This window comes from Pleuronectes platessa, chromosome 15, assembly GCF_947347685.1.
Source record: "Pleuronectes platessa chromosome 15, fPlePla1.1, whole genome shotgun sequence".
Taxonomy (NCBI): Eukaryota; Metazoa; Chordata; class Actinopteri; order Pleuronectiformes; family Pleuronectidae; genus Pleuronectes; species Pleuronectes platessa.
Genome location: NC_070640.1, coordinates 15,100,369 through 15,120,758, shown reverse-complemented (window position 1 = coordinate 15,120,758; position 20,390 = coordinate 15,100,369). Strand labels below are relative to the sequence as shown.

The window sequence follows — 20,390 nt, the reverse complement described above, 5'->3', positions numbered from 1 at the left end:
CAGTGCCAGAGAATGATTGAATTTATTTCTAAATCTAAAGGAAAACACTTAAGGAGAGTCCTCTCCTTTAGTTTTAAAGGAAATCTAAATCGTTTCCAGACACTTCCAGTTATTTGTGATGTAGCTTCACAACAGAGTCAGAACACACTGGAATCAGTTTGTTTACAAGAATAGCAGTGTAGTGGTACGGAGATCTGTAGTGATGATGCTGTGTTATTTATGGGAGAGTTGGTGTTGGAATGGATAGGACGATATATAAATCACGTTATCAACAAGGTCGCCAATAAGTCGTTGATGAGTTGTATCATATATACATACATATGATTATGGTTTAAAAACATCTTGATCGTGAAAATAACCGGGGATTTATGGTGTGGTCAGCCAATATTAACATAATAGTAGAAAGAAAGAAAAGCTGTGATGAGGACCTGAGTTTGATGTGTAATGCCTGACATGATTTGCATTATTTCCAGGAAAGAAAGTTGAGATCAATATAAAACATATTGGTACAACACTGATAATATTACAGTGGTTAGAATACTAATAGCTGAGACCAGTAAATATGTTTTGTGTTCATATTGTTGTGCTGTGAAAAGTTCAGCTCAAACACAGTCATGAGAAGGTTTTAAAGAAAATACAGTTACACACTCCGGCCAATAGGTGGCGGTAATGAATCTGCAAGCTGGTTTGCCAAACTACATTCTGACCCCAAGGCAGAAACAGTGAACGTCCCAACCGTACATGTTTTTTTTGTGACGAGATGTGGAGTTCAGGCTGAGCGACGTGATTTGTATCTGATTATTTAGCTGCTATGAAACGATAAGGACCCGAACAACTTGGTTCGCCTGCTTTGCTTCATTCCGCAGCGATGCTCAGGTAAAAACTGTGGCCTGAAATGCTCGTTGTCTATGAGCGGGAATAACGACGAGCTAGCTTAGCAACTAGCCAGCTAATGGTTACGTTTTTTGATTTCACAAATGAACATAATAAATAATACATATTTAGCTTCCACCCTGAGTTGAGTAATATGAGCAGGATGCGTTTAATTCTTTATCCGAGATGAGTTTAAGCTAACCCACTGATAACAACACTCAGTTGCCTGTGTGTTTGGTGCAGCTAATGCGATAACGCTAATTCAACTTTAGTTCCTTATACGTATAAATCACATAGTCCACCTTGTTTTGGTCATTTCAACAGTGTTGCTTTAAACAGACTGGTGCCTCTCATCATTTGTACACACCATTTATGTTGATCAGGGTGCAACCGAAACTAACACTTCTCTGCATCGGAATACAGATGATCAGCATCACACAGATCAGTAAACACAAACAATGATGAGTCAGTGCCGCTACGAATCAAACCCAAACATTGTGATCACAGAGGCAGGGTTGTTGTACTGGTTTTGACTGGGCGCAGAGCGGAGGATGTTGTTTGATCCTTTGCGATATTACAACGCATGCTTAAGGCACTCAGATACAGTACGCGTCCATTCCTTCAACCTATCAACAGCCGGGATCAAGTAAAGTCATCCAAGCCCCACTACACTCTTTGCCAAAGTAATCTTAAGGAAGACCCTCCAGATAAAGTGGATAAACTCCAAACAGTACTGGACAACATTGAAGACTGCTTTCTATTTGAGAAAATACAATTATTTACACTACATTAAAAAAGCTTACATTTTTCTTAATTTCTGCATTGCCAGAAAACTCCATCAAACAGCTCATTGATGCACAACAAATTGTGGAATACGGAGAGCATGAGGGTTTTCATTGTGTCCTGCAATTAGGGTGAAAGACTACGGATTAATCTAATGCAGTGTAAGGGATTGAGCTCATTTCAAATGGGTTCAGAGATTATAACGAGTTGATTTCCATCTAATTTGCTTCATGTTCCCAGTGTTAATAAATTGTATAAGTCCAGCTTTTCTGAATGTTAAGCTTACCATAACCATAAACATCCTTCATGATTGTAGCACTGCCACCAACAAGTTGAATGTGTTGGTCAACAAGCTACATGAGTACTTAGCTCATTCCACTGCTGAGGACAACAATGGCCCACCAACCTCAGAGGACGCTGATGGTACAGTTTCTGATTAATCCATTATATTGTGATGGAGACATTTTCATCAAGGTCATGTGTTTCACCAACATTTGAACTGATGTGTTGTTCACAGATCGGAATCACAGGAGCTGCTCTGTGGGAAACTCGAGAGGCGAGACTGCAGCAGAGGTAACAATACATTATTTTTGTAGTGATTTAAAAATGTGGTCACATTTGGAAATTTACAACAGTGCCAGAGTTAAGTGTATGAAAGCAGGTCCAAATAAAGTTGAATAGCATTGGTCATGAGATAGAAGCCTACCCGTCCAAGTTTGTATGAGAAATGTCTATAAAGTGGATAGTGTAAAAAATTCCTCCCAATCAAATGATTAATCATACATCTTTTACGTTGCAGTTTTTTTACAACAAAAAGGAAAGGCCCACAACTAACATAGGCTTTTTCCTCAGATACAACTAGGTGGATGCGTTTTTTTTTTTTTTACCACTGTTCATTGAGCTGTTTTGTGATAAAGTAGTTTCACGGGCTTATGTTCTAATTCAACTTTGAATAATTTAAAACTGTAACACAATTTTTCTTTTATTTCCAATAGTTTGCCTAAGAACTTCAGTTTTTGCTGTTGGGTGTTCGTTCCCCATCAGGACTATACTGCGATAGTCTCAATTAGGGCTGGATGATATGGCCTAAAACTAAAATGGGTACTCGTCGGTCGCGATATAGTCATTTTATAAATCTCACTTGGAACAAGCCACGATATATCAAGTATATTCGATGTATCGCCCAATCTTAGTCACAACACACAAAGTGTCAATGATGATACCACCAGTAAAGACTAAACTACCAAACTTTTTTGCTTTGCAGCCAGGTCGGGATACCAGATACTCAAAGAGGTGAGTTTGTATTTCCCTACGAGTCGAGATGAAGCACCACAATGTCACACAATCATCACTTTGACTGTCATTTATTGGGGAGTGTCTAAATTTATTTGACCCTATCATGTAAACCTTTGTTTTGGATGCAGAGTTAAATGCACTGAATTACTTGAAATAGGTCAGGGCAGGATTACATGTCTGCAAGGAAAATAAAAGTTTTAACACCTCTGAAGCCTACTGATCATAGAGAAACAGAAGTTGTAGTTTAAAAACCCTCTGTAACCCTCTGCCTCAATCCATGACTTACATCTTCTCTGATTCGCTGATATTTCAGAAAACCGTCTGTTGTCACAAAGCACTCTGGACTAGATGAATCAGGGGATTCAAATGCAAGTGAGGACGTTGATTTACCAGCCACCGCAAATGGTCATCTCGATATCAGGAGACTGCCTAAAGGTAAGTCTTGAAGTTTCCCACTGTTATCACTGTTACTTTGACTTAAAATAAGATGAATAACTCTGCCTCATAACCAAAACTTAGGTGGAAATAATTTCAGCTGTTGATTGGTAACCCTAAAGCCCGACCGCAAGAGTTGTGATTGGTCTGATTGGTAGAATCGCATCTCCGGCAGACATTTTTTTAATTGAGTTGAAGGAACAAACACGGATGACATCTCCTTTCTTCGATGCTGTTCTTTTATTTGTGTGGCCGCGGGAATTTGGAATGTTGCTTCAAGCTAGAACACGTTGTTTGTGTGTTTGTCATTATCTTTGCTTTGCTCTTTCGTACCTGTATATATTTCTTTCTAATTGCAACACTATAAAACATAATTGAGTCATAACAAATGGGGTGTTCTGTCTTAAACTATCTACTAGGGTAGAACTACTAGAGTGTAGTTGGTCTCCAGCCTTAGGTCATAGAGGCATATTTAACAATGATGAAATATTAGATTTAAATTTAGCTATATTCTGTTCACACAGGCACCATACTGGTCAGGCCTGAACCGGTTGATAATGGAAGAGATGACTTCAGGGGTCCTGAGTTTCGCAGCCGAAAGTCCAACGTTCTGCGGAAAGAGTTCTCAAGAAGACGCGGAGGTCAGTCACTACTGGTTCATCATAAAACTTCACATCACTTCATGGAAGGGAAATAAAAAGAAGCACATGTCAGTTCACTTAGCCATTGATTGATTAAACTAAGTGGTCCAAGCTGGAAATGCACTTCACCTTGTGTCTAAATGCAGCTTGGTCATTATCTTGCTTTGAGAGACATCACTGATACACTGACTCTGAAATAAAGTTGCTTCAACAGCGGCACTTCATTTGCCTTTGCTGCATTAGGGCCATTTTTGTATTCAGACCAGTTGTCCAGCTCATTGACATCTCACTAAAAGAATGAGGTGGAGCTGAGAAGAGCTTGAACAAGACAGTCTCAACTTTTTGAAGTCATTCGTCAATGTGTATTTCTAACCATTGTGTTTGTTCTGACTGTGGTGTGTGCTTTCATAGGAGTTGAACAAATGGGAATTGTCAGTTGCACTGCATGTGGCCGACAAGTGAACCACTTTCAGAGAGATTCAATCTTCCGGCATCCAGTTCTGAAAGTACTTATTTGCAAGGTGAGTTTTTTGTGCGTGCGTGTGTGTGATCTTATACTTATACCTTTTGTGGTGGGTTTAGACTTGGTTTTAAGGTTCAAAATTATGTTACATTTTAGGATTAGCATTTGGTGTTGATGGTTATAATGGTAAGGGATTTGGGAGAATGCATTATGCCAATGAGTGTCCTCACTGAGATAGAAGTACAAGAATGTGTGGGTGTGCACAGATCCAATAAAGAAACAGAAAGGGTAAAAAAGTCACAATGGGTCCAGATCCTGCAAAACATAAATAGAAACCCACCATTGGTCTCCTCGTATTTGTGATAATTTGGACGGTTGTCCTCACTACAGGAGTTTTGTAAAATCCTCTAGCTGCTTTTAATACCCTTTTTTATCCCAGCTCTCTGTAACTCTTCCAATAAATGTTTTTTTTTTTTTTTTTTCAGGCTTGCTACAAGTATTACTTAAGTGATGACATCAGCAGGGATGGAGATGGAATGGACGAGCAGTGCAGGTAGGATGTGTCGAGCTTAACATTTTAAATTCCGTAACCTTATATATGTACCCTATTTTAAGCATTTAGCTTCTTTGTCTCTTATTTTTTCCTCATGCAGATGGTGTGCTGAAGGTGGCAACTTGATCTGTTGTGACTACTGTAGTAACGCCTTCTGCAAGAAGTGTATTCTAAGAAACCTGGGAAGGAAGGAGCTGTCTGGCATCTTGGAGAGTAAATGGTACTGCTACGTGTGCAGCCCAGAGCCCCTTTGTGATGTGGTGTTGGCTTGTGACAGCGTCCTCGATAACATGGAGCATGTATGGCAACAGCAGCGCAGGAGAAACCGAGCGGAGCCAGAGAAATCTGAACTCTGCGGCATGCTGCCACACTCACCATCAAACATTCCTTTGGGTAAATGGGATCACACTGGTATGGACGGTAATGTGGTCTTTAACTACAACACCCTGCAGATTTCCAAGGAGGTGACGAAAAAAGCGAAACATTTAGTGGATTCTACAAACACGTTAAACCGAACATTTATCAATTTCATTCATACTGTGACGGTAAACAAAAAAACACCTGCTGTTCGCCAATTGTACTTTAAGTCTTTTTTGTCAGTCGTTAAAGGCTTGAGAAGATCACTCACTGTATTTGAAGAAAACTTTAAGGAAGAATTTAGTGACATGGACGTATTAAGCAATTGGGAGAAACTCCTTAGTGATGGCTTTGAAACACAGCCTGTGACAGACACAGACCTGGATGTCTCTAATGAAAGAGGCTTGAGTGACTTGCAGAAATTGGCAGCTGAACATTTGGAAGATGAGGATTCTGAATCCAAGGGATTCATAGATGGGGAAAGTCCACATGAGTGCCCCAGGGAGGACATGGCTTCAGATCCACAGGAAGCTGGACAGAGGACGCAAAATACGAGCCCAAAGCCCTCTGAAACAGGGGTCAACATGACTAAAGAACTAGTTTTAAAACTTACACCTGTGCCAATGGAGCAGGAGCCCTCCTCTCATGCCCCAAAGATGCAAGAGGAAATTCACACAACGGATAAAAAGTCAAAAAGAAAAGATGTATCAGAAGATATGGAGACGGGTGTTGTGTCTTCTAAAACTGACAGCCAGCCGAGCAATGACAGCACTGGTACATCTCTACACCTAGAAGAGGAACCAGGCAATAGACGGTCTCCTCGTGTGAAGACGACACCTTTGCGTCGACCAAGTGATGTCAAGGCCCAAAAATCTCTTTCAGCAGCAGACAGTGACAGCGATTCTGACCCTGAGGAAGATCCCAGCACTGTACAAGCCCAAAACACTGAAGAACAAAGTCTGAGGCCAGCAAGGGACGACTCTGACTCAGACGAAGTCCCTCCAGCTCTGCTTGAGCGAGCAGCTATGACACAAAGCTCTGATGAAGCCCAGAGTGATGATGAAGCGTCAACTCCGGTGGCCAAGAAATGTCTGTTTTGGCTCACGAAGAACACCCCGATCTCACCGGAGAAAATACGCAGCAAACGCAAGAGGCTGGATCGCTCCCACGAGTCCGACTCGAGCGAGAGAAGAGTCAAAACCCGGAGGGAAATAAAGGCCGATAACTCTAGTGATTATCAAGACTCGCAGAAGAAAATAAAACACTTGAACACGCTGAGGCCGATAGGGAAACCTCACATCATGAAACGAGAGAAGGAAGCTGTGGCGAGAAAGCAGGGAAGGTTACAGGCTGGGAAGTCTAAGACTAAATCTCATAAGGAAGAATTGGAATCACCGTCTTCATCGAGTGAAGAAGATGAACGTGATGATGACTCTGGGAGCGACGGAAGCAATCAGAAAATGAGGCCAATCACTGAAAATGTGTCCTTGCTGGGGACAGCAGCATTCCACCAATCATCAGGTGAGCTTTATATTTAATATTCAACAGCAAAGTCGATGCGGTGTGTGTCAATGAGCAACTGTTGGATTTTTCATTATACCAACTCAAAAGAGGATTATATAAGAATACAGAACTTGTGGCTTGTTACTGCCCCCAAGTGCCCGGAACTTCAGTTATTGCAGGTTTAAACATTGTGAGAATTGAAAACGTTTTTATTTACAGCATAGTAAGACAGTACTGGAGTTTAGAGAGCCGTCATAAATGTAATTACTTCTCCATATGAAAGAATCTTGGTAATTTTTTTACAATAAAGGAAAAAAGCAATGGCAAGTGTCAAGTTGCTTGTTTGCTAGGTTTATTCACATTAAACTAACCTGTAAAGATCTAGAGGGACAGACTCAGAGAGGTGAAAAGAAAAAAGTGTGATGCTCATCAGGGAACCACTGTCTCATACACAGACAGTCTGTGAGGACTTGGCAGCATCATGTTGAACTGGATGAGCTGAACAGAGGCCTATAATGACCTAGCAGTCTCGCTATTTCTTGTAATAAAACGGCGGAAGATTCTCTTGCTGTGTTGTTTTCTGTTTTATAATAATGGATCTTATTTCTGTGTTCAAAGAATACAACCAGCTTAAATGAAGGAATTTCTTGCTCCTTTTTTTTTTTTAATCTTTGTAGGAGATGAGGAGATGTCTGGGCCCTCGTGGGCAGCAGAAGCTGATGATGATCCAGAAAATAGGTATGGTTCAAAAAGCCGGGATGTAGAATTTGTCAAACACCCTAGCTGTGGAAGAAGGGCCACAACTTTGAACACCAACCCTTGTGCAAAATCTAACAACACCTGTGTCATTGAGAGGCAGTTACGCAGTCACACGAGACCAAAACGTAGCTGCAGTCGAGCCCCAGCGATCAAATATACCTCATAGTGGTAAACTGTGAAGCATGGGGGCAAGCCAGAAGAGGTTTGTGAACGATGAGATATATAGTCTGCTTGTCTGCCTTTCAGTGTGCAATCAGTATACATGTAAATACAATCGATAAAGTTTAAATAAGTTGCTTGGAACTTTAGGAATGACTTCTTCCTCTTATACCATACTTGTATCTTCCTGGTGTCTTCAGCTGATAGAAAGGAGGAAACACCGCAGTTGACTTTGACCTTTTTCCTTAAAGAGGTCCGAGCTAAACCAGAATGATAATTGAAGCTTATTTTGTATCACAGACTTATAACAACACTTATTTTCACTTACAGTGTTCATACATATTACGTTTTAAACCTCAACGCACGTGATTACAAAATGCGCAAATAATTTTTAATTTAAATCAAAGGAGTATTGATATTTACAGATGAAGTAAGTTTGAGACGTACCTGCTGTATACTTTTTTTGTTACACATTTATATGTCAAAACCAAAGTAAAATTATGAAATGATTATTTCTGTTCTGTATCCAAGAATAATGACTAAACTACATAAGGCTTATTTATGTATGAAACATGCTTCACATTGATCAGCATCTTTTTTATTTTATCTTATTACATTCTGCTCTAAAGCTATCCAGGGACATAGGTTACAGTTGTCCATGGCAATAAAATTTGCCCAAATACAAAATAATATTGAAATGGCATTTTTGTTTTTAAAATATCTAATATGATAATCACAGCTCTGTAAGTTATTCAGCTTTTGAATTCTTCTCGGCCTAAAACATAAGTAAAAATATTCTTCCGGTTGCAGCGCCTGTTGATTTTTGCTGCATATTTAGCGTGAGCATAACTTAGGGCTTTGTTTTAAAGAATGGGCGTGGATTTGATTTGCATTATTTCAGAGTCTGGTTTCTTACTTAAACGACTTGTGTTATATGAGCATCTGTGAATCTCAGGATCTGTAAAAGGGCTTCTCTTACAGTCCAACAAACAAGAAGTAGAATTTTTGTGAGCCTCGAAATTGTTCTATGGCCAAAGCCTCCTCAAAACTCACCCTAGAAAATTATGTATAATTGTTGAGACTTTTTTTCATTGAGTGTTGGAATTTTATGCAAATCATGGTTGACAACAGTACAACAGTACCATCAATTGTAGTAGACGCTATATGTGGTGCACGTCGATTGATTTTTTTGTTAAATTGGGATTTGCAGTGACATATTTAAAGCATCAACATCAAGCCTCTGGTGTTTGCTGTTTGCCACTGTGAAAAATAATAAATTCTGATGTGACATTATACTCAATAACCCGGAATGTAGTTGTCTCTTCTTTAAATTATAAGTTTATTACACCAGCTACAATCGCAGCTCTTCTGCTCCATCTGCAGCATCATGGCTAGTCTGACAGCTAACCATTGAAATCTGTCCCAGCATGTGAACATGCATGAGACAAATTCAGTGTAAAACTAACTTCATTGACAAAGAGTCTCCCGGCAGAATTTTGCAGCACATTCCCAGTCAATGCCAAGACAATATTTGTTGCTGAATGTACTTGTGCTGAATGTACTTGTGCTGTAATGGGTGGAGCTGTGTTTGAACCTTTTCTGTCATTCAGTGATATTTATCTACATACATATGCAGCACTGACCTAATGTCTTGTCTGTATCTTTTAATACTAGAAATATACATACACCTGGTCAAAGTGTTGCAGGAGCTCGACTTGTTCTGTTGTAAATAGAGGCTGGATTAGTCTTTTCAGGCTTTGTGTTCTCTACCAAAACCAATTCAACATTTTGTCGTCCTTCCTGTTTTACTGAGAGTTGTGCCTTCACAAGCATTTGTTCACTCATCTCACCATGTGAACACAATCGCTTTTAGCCATTTACGATATAAAATACCAGTCTGAGACTTCTGACCACTCTGGGTGGTTAGTAACATGATGCTGCTCAAAGCCTAGCGTTGAAATCAAAGACTTCCCAGTACAAAACATGCAGCTGGGAAACAAACTAGACAATCCATCATCACTTTGCATAAATGACCCTATGACCATAAAGTCAGACGTCAGCTAACATTGGAGCCTGCTTGTCCCTAAGTGTGTTTTACCCCACTTTCTATGCACAGAGTATACATTAACTGCTGACCATTTTCTAAAGTAAACTTATTTTGACTGCAGATAATAACTATTTGGGTGACATTACCTTCCAGGTCAGTGCTTTTAAACATATATGGAAACGCAGTATATCTGAGGATCGAGAGTGGGCTGTGAAACAAACTCTTGTCACTGTGCCTCTATTGACATGAATGTTTGTTTCTCGTGTGTTTTTTCCAGGAAGGATTTTCTGACAGTACCGCAGTGAATGCAGTGCTGTTAGACAAGAAACACTTAAATCTGGGATGTTGTAAAATTGTGTCGTCTTTTATTCTCTTCGAAAGTTTGTTTTTAGCTGTAGTGATGGCACAGGAAAATGGTCAGCGGTTAATGTAAGATTGACGGATTGTGTTGTTAGTTGGATAAAACAAAAAGTATTACCTTAAAATACATGCAGCATGTTATACCAATGGTAGTGATGTCCCCGTGTGGCAGTATGTTTTCTTCTTCAGTGTTTTTCTGCTTTTTTCTGTTTCGTCCTTTTGCGTAGTCGAAACATGTCGAATGAGATGGAAGCTCTAGTGTGTTACTGCTTTTGTCCTCTGTCGTTGCTTTACTATGACTCTGCTACAGCACGTCTTTTACAATGAATTGATTGGACGTTGGATTCAATGGCAGTTATGTCCTGTTACCTGCCTTGATGACCCGTTTTGATTCGAGGATCAGACCTTTGCTTGCAGAGAACGTTTAGAGAGGTGCGATGCGGAATGGACAATTGACCAGAGATTAGACGTACCCGAACGTGAACCATGTACGCTGCTGGACTCACTGTTGATATGTGTAATTACACGTCGAACCTGTGTTGGGAGTTAGGACAGAAGCTAAATGTATCAACATAATGTGAGTGATCAAAACTCAGTATTTTTCTTCTTAAACCAAGTATTTATCATGAACCCTGTCAGATTATGTGGATAATTACTCCATTGGAGTATAAAGGGATTAAAACCAGTTGAACACACAGAGGCTGTGGACTATATGAATTAGTCCAGCAGAAACATGGTGCCTCTCAGATTATGTAGCTCTTAAAACGCAAGCTGACATGATTAGATGTTCTACAGATCAACATGATTTTTTATTTCGCATGAAAACCAATGACTAATATCTGAATCAAGTTACCAAAAACTTTGTAGTGAAAGAAAACAAAAACAATCCTATTGCTCAAACTGTCTTTGATTATTTGCTGTGAAAAAAATCTGTAATAAATTCTTACTTCTTACAAAATGTGTCTGTTTCTCATTTTTTATTTTATATTATATAATAATATTTTTTGATCTATGTCTTGTAGAGGTTAAGTATTAACACATCATGGTTACCGACTAGTACAAGATATTTGTTATATGATTTCTAATTTATTTATTTAGGCCAACAGCTCAAGTCATATTGGCCAATATTGATGTCTAAATGTTAACTGCCTCTACTCAATTTTGATTTTTGCCTTGAAGTAAACAATATCTAGCTGAAGACGATGTTACTTATCATGAAATGAACTTGAGGAACCTTTTCCTTCTTTTCTACTTTTGAAAGAATCGCTAAGAAAATGCTTTTGGCCCAAATAAAAGCCAACTACTCGTCGGGGGATGAATTCTATTCGGAGGAGGAGACACCGGAGGAATCTGAGTCTGACAGTAGTGATGAGGTCAAACAAAGCAGTCAGGAAAATGGAGCATCTGAAAGTGGTAAGAATTTGTTTTTGAGTAGCACATTATTTGATTTCCACCTTTGCATCTTAAAAGAAGCACTATTTCCCTGCTTTATTCCAAATAATCAAGAGTTGAATTGACAACCAAACAGATTCCCCACTATCAGGTGCTTTGGTGCTTTTTGGATAACTAAAAGGGGAAATTATGACAGAACATTTGTCTGCTACAGGGGAAGACTTGGCTTCCCAACCCTCTGACAACTCATCTGAGGAGGCCATCTCCAGACACCATCTGCTCCGACACAAACTCACCTTAGACGAGGGGATGTCAAGTGACAAGGGAGCAAAAGAGAGTGACGTTGGAAAGAAGGGGAGGAAGAAAAAAGCTGTCCACAAGCCCCAGAGCTGTAAGGACAAATCTCGAACACCACAAACTGAACTGGCTGAACAAGGAACATGAGCGTTGATCTAATGTCTGATTTCATTATCTGTCAAGCTGATGGTGAAAGTGGCGATGACAGTGACGAGACGAATGTTGACGACCTTGGATTGAGCGAAGAGCTGAGTGATTCAGAAGGAGAGACCAATGAAGAAAAGCTCAAAAGGTGAATGAAATGATATACTGTTCAATGGCTAGGGGCTAAATCTACTTCTGATCATTATATATTCACTAGAATAACATTACTGCAATACTAGAGCATTTTCACGTGCCATTCTTTTCTCTTTCTATCAACAGTTTGTCCTCTAAAGTGAAGGAAAACCTGAGTAGTTCTCAACAGAAGAAACAAGTCCAATGCATTTGGTTGTCTGATACTGACAGTGAAAAGGTAGCAGTGGATTTTATATCTAAGTAATTTATCTTTTTGTATCTATCAGCTCATCTCTAATATCCTAAACGTTAACCATACCTCCCAGGAGAGGAATAGAAGGTTGTCTAATGGTAATATTACCTGTTGGTTCTTTCTGTAAAGGAGCAGAACGATCCGGAGGATGGGGATGAGGGGACTGACGGTAAATCCACTCCAAAACAACGCAAAAAGATCCGCAGAATCATCGAGGACGACAACCTCCGCGCCGAGACCCAGGAAGCACTGAGAGAGGAGGAGGAGAGGTGCAAACGCCTGGCAGAAAGGGAACAACAAATGGAGGACAGGAGAGAGGTACACACACATACGGCCGGTCTGACAGACAATGAAACTTCACTGTGTTGATGAACAGTAGAGATTTACTGTAACACTGCAGCAGGACTTGAATCAAGTTAATATATATGTTTCAAGGTTTATTAAGAGGAGGAGCAAACACACTGTCATTGGTTTTCCAGATCATTGTTATAGAGGATGAGCTGTCTCAGGTGGTTTGTCCCGTCACCACAAAGCTGGTCCTGGATCAGGACGAGGAGACCAAGGAGCCCCTGGTTCAGGTGCACAGGAACCTGGTGACAAGACTGAAGCCTCACCAGGTGGACGGTTAGTGCGAGCTTTTCACTCACACTGACGAGGGCATCACTTTACTATTATGCACAATGCAGTCAGTTTACAGCAATAACAAAATAAACGAATAGTCCTGTGTTTGTCAGAGTCAAGTATCTCAAAGACCTGTTGGAGATAAAGAACTGATCTGGTTACAGATTAGTCAAAAAAATGTAAATTGGTGCGTTTGATTTCCATGAGAAAATTGTGACATGCTCTGCTATCAATGCTAATTAATAGCCAATTAGAATTGTGTCCAAAGCACCGCCAGACCCAACAGTGCCCCTGAATGTAAACCACGTTTACATTCAGTAGATCACGATTTTTATATTGATCTGCACCACATTGAAAACACTAAATATCAGTCCCCTACAAACGTCAAACTGCCCCTTTGTCTGGATCCACACACCAGTTTTATTAAATCTGTTCATTGGCTTTTTTGTGTAATTTTGCTCACCAACCAACAGATAGACAGAAAGGGGTGAAAATGTAAGCCTTAGAGGAGATAATTACTAATAATATTTAATCCTGTTAACTTGATGTTTATTTTCACATTCGAGTCCCATTTTGGTGTTCAGGCTAACCTCCACATGTCTTCTTTATTCTTCAACAGGTGTCCAGTTTATTTGGGACAGCTGTTGCGAGTCTGTGAAGAAGGCCAACTCTTCTCTGGGGTCAGGCTGTATACTGGCCCACTGCATGGGCCTGGGGAAGACTCTGCAGGTGAAGACACACACACATCCACCTCCTTTAGATATATCCAAGACCAATGTCCCCTAAACCTGTTACATTCCCATCATTTTATGGCTCTTAGATAGTGCTTTGTTTCCTATGGTCAGTTGTCTGCCCTCTTTCATGTTCTTTGTTGTGTTATGTTATAGGTGGTAACGTTCCTCCACACAGTGCTGCTCTCAACTAACCTGAAATTCCGAACTGGCCTGGTCATCTGTCCACTCAACACGAACCTCAACTGGGTCAGCGAGTTCAAGAAGTGGCAAAACAAAATGGGAAAAGACCAAGTCAAGGTTTCAAAGCAATGCAGATATGTCCAATCTTAAGTAAGAAGGAATGTATTGTGTTGCTGTGGCTTTAATAGAAAAATGTTACAGGTTAGAGAACTGGCCACAGTGAAGAACGCTCCAGAACGACTCCGTGCTCTGCAGGCGTGGGAGAGAGAAGGAGGAGTTATGATAATGGGGTACGAGATTTATCGCATCCTGTCATCAGCCAAGAATATGAACAATGAGGAGTGGAAGACACAGTTAAAGAAGATCCTGGTGGATCCAGGTACGCGAACTGTGTAATGGTTTCATGTTATTGAAGTGTTTCCTGTTCAATATGTCATGGCTTCGTTCCCTGACACGGTAACAGTTTTTATCTCCGGTCTATTTTCAGGCCCAGATTTTGTGATTTGTGACGAGGGGCACATCCTCCGCAACGAATCATCCGGCATCTCCAAGGCTTTGAATGGCATCAGGACTCGACGAAGAGTGGTGCTGACTGGAACACCGATGCAGAACAACCTGGTCGAGTGTAAGTCTGCACATCTGTGATATATGTTTTTCATGTGCTTTATTAAATATGCACAGTCAGAATTTCTGCTAACTTTCCTGATATTTCCTTGGTCTGTTTACTGCTATGACTGTTCTTTGATGAACCATGTTTTGGAGTTTACTGTGTCATAATATTTATGTATATATATGAAAAGGTTAACACCCTTTAATCAAAGGTGGGCTGCCCCCATCTGTTCTTATTGAAACTATGTCTACTATTCAGAGATGTCCCCCATCTGAGACACACAACACACACACACACACACACACACACACACACACACACACACACACACACACACACACACATACCTGTTTATCAACATATAAACTGGTATATTCTTACTCGTAAAGCACAAATCACCAGGTTTTATGATGGTGTGATGCATTTTGGAAAATACAGATGGCTAACATCTGGCTAACACACAGTGTAAACAAAAAAAACCACTCAGAAGTTACTGATGACCCAAATCTGAACAAATTAGCATCGCTTTTCCCTTTTAGATCTTAGTCATTTAAGTGAAGGCACAACATATTGACTTGTATTTCATTTTTGACTTAACTCTTCATAATCGTATTTTGATCCCGCAGACCACTGCATGGTCAACTTCATCAAGAAGAATCTTCTGGGCTCATTGGGCGAATTCCGAAACCGCTTCATCAACCCCATCGAGAACGGGCAGTGTGCTGACTCGACACCGAAAGACGTTCGAATCATGAAGAAGCGAGCGCATGTGCTTCATGCAATGTTGGTTGGATGTGTACAGGTAAAAAAAACAACGCTTTCAGTTACATACTCTCTGTGCATGTAAACATTTAGTTAGTTTGAAATTCCAGAGCTCACTCAACACTGTGTTCATTATCTATTTTTTCCAGAGAAGAGATTACTCTGAGTTGACTCAGTTTCTTCCTCCCAAACACGAGTATGTGCTGGCAGTGCGTATTTCTCCGCTGCAGTATAAGTTGTACCGCTACTACCTCGACCACATCAGCGGTAAGAGTCTGTCTTTGCTGTATGGAATTTAGATGTCGAGTTATTACTGTAATAATGTTAAGAAATATACATACTTTATCTATTCTTCCAGACCGTTGTAATGATATGGTGATTATTAGATTTTTTTCAGAGCAAGTTTATTCTCTGAAGCATTCTTGTGATACATATTGGATTTTGATTGTCACAGTCAATTATTTCATATTTCATAGTTATTCATATGAAAGTATCGTGGGATCCTGCAGAAACTTGCTAACGGTAGAATTTATTCAAGTCTGGCAGAAGAGGGACATTCACTTGTACAGAGTTAATCAAACTCACTAAATCCCTGAAGGCTGAGGCATAGGGTTAGAAATTCAATAATGGTTTTGTGTGTGTGTGTGTGTGTGTGTGTGCGTGTGCGTGTGTGCGTTTTTAATCGGAGGTTCATCACCTGATGTAGATTCCCATTCATATTTCCAGGTGTGGGTCCCATGTTGAACTCTGTAAAGATTAAGATTGGAGCGAACCTCTTCAAGGACTTTCAGGCACTCGGCCGAATCTGGACTCATCCCTGGTGTCTTCAGCTCAGCTTGACGAGTAAAGAAAAAAAGGTACCTGGAACACACATTGATTCCTGATAACTTTGACACATATTAAGCTTTTAAAAACACATAAGTGGATTCATTTTACAACAGAAAAATACGAAAAAGAAGACTCAAGATACAGTAGCAGCTCCGCTGAGGAACCAACGTCCCAGTGCGACCGAGAGGTAAGGACACCGGGTTTTATAAGTGTATTAGGTTTTGTGTCGTCTAGATTGGTGCCGGAAAATGCATGAACTTTAAAGCAAGAAACTTCTGTGAGGTGCTCCGTGCCTGCTGTGTTCCACATAAACTGCACCTTTCAAAAGTTTTCTAATTTAAATTGAATCCTTCTTTTGCCTGGTGTAGTGGACTGAGAGAGAACAACGGAACAGGAGGAGACAACCCAATGGTTATTGTTGATGCATCCAAAGCTGCTCCAGCAGTTCCAGGTATTAAAGCTTCATGTGTCAAGCTGCTTTTGGACATGAACTTAAGAAAATGTCTGGAAAATTTGATTCAGACACTTTCCCAGTATTTTCCTTTTACCTATGATGAACACAGGTCTCAAACCCAGAAATGTCCGGAACATTCAGGGGAGGGGAGGAAGGACCTGTTACAGCACATTGGCCCTTGTCACCAAAAGTTTTTCGAATCTCATTGACATTCCAAGCTGATATCTTCGTCAGAGTCTTCTACATGCTTGGCTCCTCTTTTTCATCCTGAGATATTTGTATTTTTCCAATTTTGTTTCTGTCAAGTGTCAGAAACGTCATCATCACGCATGCCGTGCATTTCCCAGAGATTCTCCTGCTGTATTCTAACATGTGCTAACCCTGAGACTCCAGCCCTGTAGCTTACACCCTGATGTAGATTATCCTGTGTTATATTCTGCGCAGGTGAGACAGCACCACTCAGCCCAAGGGCCGATGAAGGCTGGTACAAGAGTATGGTCTCTGAGAGCGACGCCACTATCATGCAGCACTCTGGGAAGATGGTGCTCTTGTTTGAGATCCTGAGAATGGCTGAAGACCTGGATGAGAAAGTGTACTTTTCTTTTCTTATTGGAATCAACTTTGAACACAAAAACTGCCAATGTTTCATCGAAGTATTGATAAGTTAGCATGACTAAGCAAATCCATTTTCTCATCTCAAGGCTCGTGTTCAGTCAGTCCTTGGTCTCGTTAAACCTTATCGAGGATTTCCTTGCGGCCTCTCACCACGCCAGGGACCCAGGAGCATTCAAAGGTATCACTATTTTTATGGCAATGAAAATATTAACGCAATCACTGGGAAATGTCTAATTCGATGGTACTTAATGTCTGAAGTTTGTGCTTTGTTGTTCCAACAGTCGGCAGCTGGATTAAAAACGTCGATTACTATCGTCTCGATGGTTCCGTCAGTGCTACAAACCGGAAGAAATGGGCCGATCTGTTCAACAATCCTGTCAATTTCCGGTACAGATCTGTCACTCCCTGGCTGTTACGTCTTTTTATACTGGAGTAATGAGGCAGAATGTTTTGAGAGTGTCATGACAAAGTCTCTCCTCTGATTCTGTCATTACTCTATGTCAGCGGGCGACTGTTTCTCATCTCAACGAAAGCCGGATCTCTCGGCATCAACCTCGTGGCTGCCAACAGGGTCATCATCTTCGACGCCTCGTGGAATCCGTCCTACGACATACAGAGCATATACAGGGTGTACCGCTTCGGGCAGCTGAAACAAGTGTTTGTGTATCGCTTCCTGGCTCAGGTGAGCTCACTGGTGTCTGGACGAAAAATCCACTGGCTCTACAGTGCCCGACAGAGTCACAAATTTATTTATTTTGTTACATGAATTACATTCCCCCAAAATATGTACATTAAGGTATAACGGAGGAAAGATTTGAGAACGGTGGATTTCCATGAAATTTGTGGAGGGGTGGGGCACAAACCAACTAAGAACCCATTCAGGGCTGGTGTGGATCCGGATCCGATTCGGATTCACATTGTGAGATACAGCGTTTTTCAAACTTTTCATTGATTTCTCAGAGATGCCTGGATCTTGATGAAAACTAATGTTTATGATTGTGTGAAATATTGAAATACAAATCTGGATAGAGTCAATTTAAATGTTGATATATAAGGGGACTGTTGGTTCTCAGTGAAGGTATTTATAGATATTGATGAAATTTTTGATTTGATGCCTGAAAAATGTCAGTCCTACACATTAAATCTTGCAGGATACAAAGATGTGCTGGGCTTAGATTTCATGAAGCTGCTCTTTTTTTAACTGAACCTTTCAGTCCTCTTTATTATTGCTGTTATTTCCATCTCCAGGGCACCATGGAGGAGAAGATCTATGACCGTCAAGTGACCAAGCAGTCCTTGTCCTATCGAGTTGTGGATCAACAGCAGATCGAGAGGCACTTCACCCTTTTCGAGCTCAAAGAACTTTACACATTTGAGCCAGACCTGCTGAATGACCCGAACTCAAAGAAAGGCAAGAGGACCACTTCTTCTTTGCCAAAGGTAACGGCACTCACAGTCCTTGTTGTCAGTTTCTTTCTGCCCTGACGTCTGACAAACCCTCATATTACAAACTTGCAGTATGGAATGATTTTGTTTGTGTCTGATTCTCAGGATCAGATCCTGACAACGCTGTTGGAAACCTGTAAAGACCAGATAGTGTCGTACCACGAACACGAATCTCTGCTGGACCATAAACAAGAGGAGGAGCTCAGCGAAGCAGAACGCAAAGCTGCCTGGGCCGAGTACGAGGCCGAGGTAAGAGGCTGCACCCTGCAAAGCTCAAATTATCATGACCAGCAGCATGTCAGGCTCTCGTCAAGCCCGGGACACTATACCCAACACTTTACATTCATATTCTTTGGGCTTACTCTCTGAAAATGTGTCTTTTTGTTTGTTTCTTCAGTCAAAAACTGCCAGCCTTCCAGTGAGCTCGGGTCAGGACACCTTGGAAATGAAGACCAATGAACAACTCTTTGTAAAAATACACATTCTTTTCTAATACCTTATCTTAGAAATACCCCGAGTGATGTTAGTGACTCATACCACATATGAATTAAACATGTCTTTGCAGGAATTACTGAACAAGTGCAGAGCAAACGTATCAATGGCCTTCCAGGCACTGCAGAAGATGAAGTCTCACACCATTCCCGAGTACATTTTACAAACGGTGAGTGACCTGATGTCGTTCATAATCATAAATAGATATGAGAGGTTGAGTCATGTTGCACATGGTATATTTTGATATACATGTGTGCAGTGGATAGAATGCATTGCAGCAGATAACTGAGAACTGAATATGCATAAGCCACATAACCTCACACTGTGCAGTTGAGCTTTGCATGCAGTGTGTGTACCAGGTATGAAAATATTGTGTGTTTTTTTACGTCACAGCGGCAACAGTATCCTCATCTGCTTGAACACGAGGTGAAGATCAAGGCTGAGATTTGGAGAAAGTGTGATCAGAAGGAGCAGGATCGTCGAAAGGCCTATTATAAAGAGGTTCTTTCACAGCAACACACGGTAAGTTGTGTGTTTGTGCGTGTGTGTGTGCGTGTTTGGCCATTGTCATGTTTCAATGCTTTTCCTCCACAGCTAACGCTCAGGATTCAGGCCCTACTAGGCAATCGAAGAAACCAAGAGATGCAGGCAGCCGCGATCACTGTCAACCAGCCCTCACAGATGTAAACACTTGATTCATGTTGTTGTAAAAAAGTGATGCCTTTTGTCTTTCGCCTCATTATAGGGACCTTATTTATTCATTACTGTGCCGGTGAAGTGAATGTTTGATTTACCAAGACAGAGTAGAGTGCACCTAGCTGCCAAAGAGTAAAAAGCTACGTAACGTTAGCAAGTAATCCGCTTTTAGTTTCAGACGTGACATTGGAGGTGTTTTGTTTTTAACTCTTAGCACTTTAGCTTTCATAGGCACGAGGTTCAGTTGTATCTGATCGTGGACTGAAACATGGTCGTCCTTCAGCTGCTGCTTTAATGTGCCTTACTATTTAAATTGATTTTCTCTATGCTTTATTCTTAACATTTTGTTTCTTACCAGTTGTAATAAATTCATGAAATAACCTAAATGAGTTATTGTGGTGTGGTTTTTTCCCCATGTTTTTGCAACATTAACCAGTCAGGCCAGTATTTTGTTTACATTGGTACAAGAGAGATGTGTATCTTCTCAGTAATATCATGGTCCTAA

At 40.7% G+C, this 20,390-nt stretch overlaps 1 protein-coding gene across 1 annotated transcript; it reads left to right on the top strand.

Annotated features, from left to right (window-relative positions):
- Window positions 1-691: 691 nt before the first annotated feature.
- Window positions 692-20,271, top strand: LOC128457213 (transcriptional regulator ATRX). The gene is made up of 35 exons (XM_053441811.1): window positions 692-876; window positions 1,973-2,079; window positions 2,174-2,229; window positions 2,921-2,949; window positions 3,266-3,387; window positions 3,912-4,028; window positions 4,440-4,549; window positions 4,977-5,044; window positions 5,145-6,922; window positions 7,582-7,642; window positions 11,491-11,642; window positions 11,836-12,012; window positions 12,102-12,210; window positions 12,342-12,432; window positions 12,577-12,765; window positions 12,927-13,071; window positions 13,688-13,797; window positions 13,956-14,099; window positions 14,184-14,361; window positions 14,470-14,607; window positions 15,219-15,394; window positions 15,504-15,621; window positions 16,081-16,211; window positions 16,296-16,369; window positions 16,551-16,633; window positions 17,081-17,228; window positions 17,338-17,429; window positions 17,533-17,638; window positions 17,756-17,933; window positions 18,500-18,691; window positions 18,803-18,946; window positions 19,095-19,166; window positions 19,263-19,358; window positions 19,583-19,711; window positions 19,784-20,271. Exons 1-35 carry the CDS (start codon window positions 869-871, stop codon window positions 19,874-19,876), a joined length of 5,721 nt encoding a protein of 1,906 aa, XP_053297786.1. The 5' UTR covers window positions 692-868; the 3' UTR covers window positions 19,877-20,271.
- Window positions 20,272-20,390: the final 119 nt, after the last annotated feature.